This window comes from Eurypyga helias, unplaced genomic scaffold (assembly GCF_000690775.1).
Source record: "Eurypyga helias isolate BGI_N326 unplaced genomic scaffold, ASM69077v1 scaffold37188, whole genome shotgun sequence".
NCBI classification, from domain to species: Eukaryota; Metazoa; Chordata; class Aves; order Eurypygiformes; family Eurypygidae; genus Eurypyga; species Eurypyga helias.
In genome coordinates, this window is record NW_010265678.1 from 9,886 (window position 1) to 18,097 (window position 8,212).

The 8,212-nt window shown below is 42.1% G+C and overlaps 1 protein-coding gene across 1 annotated transcript in view; it reads right to left on the reverse strand.

The window, feature by feature from the left end:
* The window catches only part of LOC104513467 (sushi, von Willebrand factor type A, EGF and pentraxin domain-containing protein 1-like), a gene marked incomplete at both ends in the record, with an annotated part of 20,922 nt that overhangs the window by 9,720 nt on the left and 2,990 nt on the right, over positions 1-8,212 (reverse strand). The window contains 5 exons of the mRNA XM_010156824.1: positions 228-351; positions 4,941-5,065; positions 5,504-5,679; positions 6,319-6,520; positions 7,599-7,756. Coding sequence (XP_010155126.1) covers positions 228-351; positions 4,941-5,065; positions 5,504-5,679; positions 6,319-6,520; positions 7,599-7,756 — 785 coding nt within the window. The remainder of the gene's footprint in view (positions 1-227; positions 352-4,940; positions 5,066-5,503; positions 5,680-6,318; positions 6,521-7,598; positions 7,757-8,212) is intronic.

An 8,212-nucleotide genomic window follows, 5' to 3' on the forward strand; every position in this document is an offset into this window, starting at 1 on the left:
CATCTCAGTTCAGGAAGCAATAGATCTCTGTCAGAGATTCCAATGAACTTTTGTTACAAAACCCTGGAATTTGAGGAATGAAGGACTGAATGTTCTAACTGTCAAATTATCAAAGTAATTTATTCAAGGTTTGTAGGGCAAAGGCTGAAAGCTAGCATATTTGACCTCCTGAAAGAGTCTTATAATATTGTTCAGAAAAAAAGGGTTCTAGGAAATAAAGTTCTAACCAGCACAAAATATACTCTTGTAATCTATCTTCACTCTTCCAACAACTCCTGGCAGGAAATCTGGCCAGGCTAATACATTTCCTTTTTGGAGTTCTTCTGGACAGGATGTAGCCAGAGATTTTACCTATGGATTTAAAAAAGTTGATTAGGTGCTGTTTAAGGACCATGTGGGAGAAGAATGTAAAAAAGTATTCCTTCCATGTCTGCATGCAACACTACCACAAATCATTGAATAATTGATGTTCATCCTTTCTAGCGCAAGAGGCTGAACTACTTGTTATTCTGTACTTACAAGCCAGCTTGCTGTGGACAGGCCTGTACTGAGGCAGTACCTGAAGGAATACTTGTCATACAGGCCAAGTATAAAACATAGTTCTTGAAACATTTGTTAGTGTGAAAGAAAAATGTATTTATGCCACAGAAAAGGCAGATATGAGAATGCAATCTGAGGAGAAACGTGATGTTTTTGAAGAAAAATGTCAAATAGGAGCCAAAATGAACGTAATGTTGAAGATCTGCATTCCTCAAACTCTGCTAGCGCTGCATCATGTTTAAGGAACAGAAACACAAAAAGGAGAAGTTTAATAAAGCAATCTGCTGTTTCCAGGACAACAGTTTTGTGAATTCAACGCATTAGGCTATTATGTGGCTCTTCAGAGCACTGCAGGCAAGGACTACCCACACCGAAACCAACAGCAGCATTGGCACTGACTTCAACCAAAGCAAGACAAGGCCCTAACTAACCATGCGCTGAAACAGGAGTTATATAGGCAAATTAAGGACAGGAGAAAGAAAGGAACACACTGTTAGATCAACAGCAGATTATTATCTTGAGAGCAGATCTGGTCAAGTATCTTTGATGGAAAAGTTTTCCATTTAAAACATAACCCCTTTAATGGCACCACTAGGGTTTTCTTTTGTGTTCTTACTACAAGAAACTGTAATGCCACGGGGAATCCTTACGCTGCTTCAGTATTGTATTTTACTAAATATGTATTGTATTGCACTGTATTAAAAAAAACCCATTTCAATAAGGTAAAAATATTTCTACTTCTGCCCTGTGACTGAGAATCTATTAAACACAGTAACATTATTGTATTTCTATCTGGCCACCAATAGAAGGAACCTGGGGACCACCACCCGAGATGGCACAGCACTTTTCAGATATTCAGACACCAGTGGAAATTCTATGCAATAGTAAGAATACGCAGGGAGACCCTCAGTGATGGGATGTCACATAAAGATTTTATAGTGGTCCCATAGAAGGAGCTCAGATGTCCTGATCCCTACATGTGTGAAAAAGCAGGCAGTCTAGTTCCATTGGATGCTCAGGGAGATTTCTAATACATGAAAGTGCTTTAAAACTGCAAATGAAAGACCAGGGCTTTGGATCCACTCTGCATTGCCTTTGTTCACTGTAAGTCCAGGAACAGAAAGGAAACATAGTCCCAGAAGTACTCCCCATTATGTTTCTCCCTCTAAGTGCAGACACAATCATATTTCAGCCATGGAACTGCTGAAAAAAACCATGTGCCTTGGGGAGGATAAATGCACAGTAAAGGGATATTTAAGGATTTCCTCTTCTTTTTAAGATATCAGAGAGGGAAGTGGTCTATGGCAAAGATGATTATTCAATTAAGAGAACATGTTCTAATTAGGCTACTGAGACTACTTCCTACTCTTTGGCTCTTCCGTGCTGTAGGGTCATTCCATTAAATCCCTGGAAGGGAGAAAGGAATGTTTCCTTCAGCAGCGTGAAAAATGAATTAAGATAAAAAAATGGGCAGCCTAGTGGGCTGTGTACATCTCAGCACAGCCAGCCTACCTGTACAACACATGCAGCGTGGCTTCAGGGCACAGCTGGCTGGTCAGAAAGAAAGCACAGGTGTGCCCAGTTCATGCCAACCGTTGGGCAACTGCATTCTGCAGATGGAGACTGGCTTCTCTCAAGTCTCCAGTGGAAGAAATTACCTACCAAGAATATTGTGCTACACTGTCTGTCTCTGTGAGAAAGGAAAGTACCATGAACCTCAGGCTGAATTTTCTCACATCCCCCCTAACCTGAACCCCAGTGAGGCGGATCAGACTCTCCTAGAGTCAGCTTAGCTGGAGAAGAGACCAACCTGCTTTGTTTATTCTGAGGCCATTTCAAAGATCTCACCTCAACAGTATGTGCTGATGGAAACTGCGTAGGCTAAGGGCTGCAAAGAAACCGCAAGGAAAAATTTTCGGTGTGGAAAAAGCAGGTTTGGGAATTAGCCCTTCCAAGCCATATGATGGAGAATGGAAGGCCAGAAAGAACCTCACAGTCCCATATGAGAAAACTCCTATTTCTACTGCTGTCTACTCAGCAATAAAACAACCAGACTGTTGGTTTACCTATACAAAATCAATGTGCAAGTGGATGAGCATCTAAAGTACACAAAAAAAATCTTAAAAGAGTAGACTTTCCCTTTATACATATTCTGTCACCCTGCTTTCCTTTATGGCTGTGAACAGCAAGGTAAGACTTAATGAGTAGTTCCAGCTGGCCACAACAAAACAGATAATAACAAATAATGATAGCAATTTACTGTCCCAAGCTCTGAAACGAATGAGGTAAACATTTTCTAGGAAGCTTACTTGGCTCAGCTCCCTATGTGGTCTCACATCTGTCTGTTCAGATGAGTAATATGGATACCATAAATGAAGGGCAGGATTTTCTTCCTCGTCCTAACTGTACTGCATTTGAAGCAAATGGCAACTTAATCAAGCCTGTAATTAAAGACAGGCGACTACTGAGAAAGACATGGAAAACTGCACTTAACTTCTTCACAGGCGTGTGCTGTAAAACTGTATGCACACTTACCAGCTTCAACAGTGCTAGTGAACAAAAACCTGAAGATTTGACTTGGCAATGCAACAACTGATGACCCCAAAAGCCAAGAACAGTATCAAGTTCCTGGGCAGTTCTGAACCTAGCAGATAGCCAAAGCAGGAGAAAAGAAGGAGAAAGAAGCAGAGGAGACATGCTGGAAGCAAAGATTCTGCTTTACTTCTATTTTCTGTTAATTTTATTATTTCTTATTTGGGTCATGGATAACAAACAGTGATAAACCCCCAAATAGTGGTATAACCTCAAAAAAACCACTCCAAAACCCCCCAGCAGAAGAGCAAACCCTTTTATCCCAAAGACTATCTTTCCCCAAGAAATGCCTGGGGATTAAAATACTAACGACGAGGAAGTGGTGATGGAGCAAACAGTCATCAGGTTTGCAGATAATATCAAGCTGGGAGGCCCAGTCAGTATGCTCAAGGACACAGATGCAGCCATAGTGACCCTGACAGGCTGAAGAAATGGGCCTACACAGATGCATTAACAAGAACAAATGGGAAGGAAACACTTCTGAACGATACAGGATGATAAAATACTAACGACGAGGAAGTGGTGATGGAGCAAACAGTCATCAGGTTTGCAGATAATATCAAGCTGGGAGGCCCAGTCAGTATGCTCAAGGACACAGATGCAGCCATAGTGACCCTGACAGGCTGAAGAAATGGGCCTACACAGATGCATTAACAAGAACAAATGGGAAGGAAACACTTCTGAACGATACAGGATGAGGAAAGCCTGGACAGTGAGCAGCTTCGTGGGAAAGGAGCTCTGGCAGGCAGCGTATAGGCCAGCTGTGCACCCGGGCAATAATGAGCACCAGCAGCATCCTCAGCTGTGTGAATAGGGTCACAACCAGAAAACCAAGGAAGGGATTATTCCTTCTTCTCAGTGCTTATTAGGCCACACCTCGAGTACTGCGTTACATTCGGGGCTCCGCAGCACAAGAAGAGATACGGACAAGCTGGAGCAAGTTCAGTGGAAGGCATCAAAAAGGTGATAGGCTGGAGCAATTGTCCTGTGAGGAGATGCTGTGGGACCAAGGCTGGTTCAGCCTGGAGCAGAGACAGCTTTGGGTGTACCTAACAGCAGACCCCTGGTACCTATGGGGAGGTAATCAAGTATAGAGTCAGGCTCCTCACAGCAGTGCATGGTGGGAGACAGAAACCATAGTCATAAACTGAAGTAGGTATAAAGAAAAAAAATTCACTCTGAGGATAACTGAGCACTGAAGCTTGTCTCCCAGAGAAGCTGAGGGATCACTGTCCTTGCAGACATATTTTGATCTACCCTGATTTTTAAACCATGTGAAAGTTTAGAGCTACACCTTAATTTTTGGTACCTGAATAGAAGTAGCCTAATATTCAGTTATTCTGCCCATTCACACTTTTCCTGGGACTGTGTAGCTCAGATTTTTCATAGTGTCTAGTGCACTGATGGAAATTCTGATGCCTCCCCTATGAAGTTTCACCGGTGCCTTCACACAGCAGGATGGGGGAACGGTCACCTGTAAAACAAGCCTTTAGCTTGTTTCACTGGGTTCTCTCCCTCTTCTAGCACCACTGCTAGTTTTTGTGTATTTCGTTTCTCTTTCAAAGCTATATAATACAAAAAGGCTCAGTCAAAATAGGAGGCAACTCACTGTTCATTTTACCACTTCTAGTTTTGCCCAAAGCTACTCCACTCACTACGCTCTTATTACCCTCAGCCAGAGCATCATCTGGTCCCCGCTGACTTACGAAGGAACAGAGGTTTGCCTAATATGCAAACATGGAATGTCTTTTTGAAATGTTCATCTTAGGCTCAGAACCCTGTGCTCAAACACTGCGGTAAGGACTTACCTGCTGTGGAGACAGGACATAGTCCCATATGTTGAGCTGGCTGATGGAGCCCACAAAAGATTCAGCTGGGTTGAATCCTTCTCCTTTCTGATCTTGCTCTTGTCCCAGTACAAGTGCACCACCACCTAAACTCAGAAAGAATTAGAACAGGGATAGGAAACAAAGCAGGGATCCCCACAGGAAGATAAAAATTAAGCAAAGCCAAACTTTTGCTATTCTATGTTGCTAAGATTTTGTAGCACAGGAAAACATCCATTTTCAACAAATTGTCTTACCAAAACTCTGGGCAGCCTTATGCTAGACTGAGGTAAGATGGCATTAGCAGTTGGGAATTGACTCTCAAATACACATTAATACTAAACTCATGCTGATGAGAGCACAAACTTGACATGGCTGCTTCAGGAATGGTATTTGCTCTAGAAGACCACTTCTATCCCTGTATTTCCAGCATATTACAGAGCAATGCAAAACGCAGTTTTGAGCAGAGAGGGCATATTTTACAGTGTCTAGCTTGCACTTTCTGCAATAAAACCAGAATCCGGTGTAATATCAACAAAGCATACCAGAGATTTTTGAGCCAACAGAGAGACCGCTGCCTCCGTCAGACAGCTTTCCATCAATGTACACTTTCCATGCCCCATCCGTGCATGTCCATGTGACTGCAATGTGATGCCAGTTACCATCGTTCACTGAAGGACAGTCTGTGATTCTCTCTTTCCCATTTACATAAAGAACCCAGCTGCAAGGAAGGAAGGCAAAGGCATACTCAGTTGCATGGCAGCAACGTTAAAAGCATGGCCTGTCCCACATGACTCAAAGAAATGCTATTCGCCAAACAACGTAACCATGTCTACATCACAGAAAAAATCTCTCTTGAAAGATGACTTTACAAGCTATCTCTCTTTCAGAGAACTTGAAGTTACAGTAATCATACGGAAAGCATGGAGAAACAAGTAATGTACTTTTGTACCAAAACATGAAGACTCAAGTCATGGTTGCATAATGGATTCCTAAACTTGCCCCTTGGGTCCATCCCTGCTTTTGGAGTAACACTGCAAGTACTCCAAGTGCTGAGCTCCATTTTATCCAATCATTGTCTCAATATGTCATTTAAATGTGATGTAAACATAGCCCAGACAAAAAATATCCTGCTTTCTAAAATTCACTGCTTTCTTGTCATTACTCTTCTTTTGGCAAAACATGAAGGAAAGAGGAAACAAAGCAAAGAGAACAACGAAACAGAGATTCCTGCGATGGAGTTTGGATGCAGATTTTTCCACCCCAGAGCAGGCAAAGCTGATACACAGAGTTCTGGTCTATGCTTTCTTTATCAGTTGAAGACATCTGTAAGCTACAGAAAAGCAGAACTGTGATTTACCCATTGTAATCAGTCAGAAGAAATGCATTATCACTTCCATTCTCCACTGCATAAGAAATGGGAGTCCCGTAGTTCGTGGTGTCAGTGGACTTCATCCAGAATGTACATGTGATGTCACCAAGGGATGGAAAAACACCATCAAGCATGACGTATCCATAGATACCAGAGACTTCAAAATCAAGATTGAAACCAGAGGACTGTTCTGCAACAAAGACAGAGTTTTCAGAGCTACATTCCTGAAAACCCAGAATCAAATTAACTTTAAGCAAATGCAATAAAATGGAACACTGCCCAACTGCAACAATTGTTCACTTTAAATTGATCAGAGGTAGAAAGCATGTGTAGCAGTCTAACGTCAGCTAGCATACAGAGGTTTCCAAGGGTAGGAAACACACAGGGTTTGAAGAAAAACAACGGGCAAAAGAAGCTGATTATCTATCAAACAATGAACATGAACCTTGCTTTTTAGCCTCCTATCAATGAAATGATGTATCCATCACCCATCCAACAAACCAAAGAGGTGTGATCAGATGGTTCCATTTTATTCACAGGAGTCAAGATTTAAAACAACCAACCAATGAACGTTTTTTTCTGCTGTGGACTTACTGAAATACACTGCACTGTAATGGAATAGCACTTCTGTGCTGCTCCTCGATGCAGTGACATGCTTTGCAAGGATTCTACATGTAAATATACCAAGCGGAGCTCTCCTGAAAGCTGGGTGTTACTGAACTCAGACATAGGATGGTAGGTCTAAATGACCTACATATCCTCTACTGCAGTCTGTAAAATCAACACAGGTTCTTCAGTTTCTATTTAAAGATTCACTAGGGACTAGTGTAACACTTAATAATTTTAATGGAGTGGCTAAAAGACAAACAGATTTGAGCCTTGCAGTTGTGTGGCCTAACTCCAGCATCACTCAGGAAGTTGCGCCAGGTGTGACCCATTTCATCCAATCATTGGGAACTTGATGCCTTTAGGACTTCCACAGCTGAGACTACCACATACTAATCTCTAACCCTGTGATGCAAAGCCCTACATGAAATACAAGAAACAGAAAGAGCTAATCAACTCAGATACACAGAGCAAATACCAATTACGCTCAGTAGACCTACTAGGTATTAAAAAGATAGAACTGCGCCTTAGAAAAGAGAAATGAATATAAATATGACATAGCACACATGCCATTACTTGTCTGCAATTACACAAATTGCCAGTGCAAATCTTGCCCAGAGACTTAGTCAAGCCACCTTTTTCTGACACTTGGTCCTGTGTACCTGTTTCACACCTGCTGCCTGTAAAGCCAGGGGGACATTTACAAACGTACGAGTTCAAGGCATCCACACAGGTGGCATGGTTTAAGCAGGGACTGGAGTCACAGTCATTGATGTTCACTTCACAGTTTAGTCCAGTGTACCCTGTCACACACAGACACCTGCAGAGGAAAAGAGAAGCACACTTCAAAGGTGACGGCTGTCATGACAAAAAATCCTGGCCATGAGGCCACCAATAGGAAGGGCGCATACAGAAAAAAACCCTCATCAACAGAGGTCTTGCTACAGAATTAATGGAATTTCATCTTGGATGTTCCTTTAATCATGCCTGTATTCCATTAGCTGCATAATGTTTTTTTCTTGATGGGGACAATACAATATTTAAACACAGCATCTGCAGAACTTCACGTGAAACTGGGAGAGGCAACCACTGCATCCCTGTGTATGAAGCATGCCTGCTGGGCTCCACAGAATTACAGACTTTTACAGTATTACAGTATTCAGCTTTTCAGGCAAATATGCTTATACTGAAGGAAAACCAAGGCAGTAGAAAGGCAACAAAACCTCTGACACTTTGAAAACAAAGGTGTTTGAAAGGCACCAAAAATTCTGGGGCC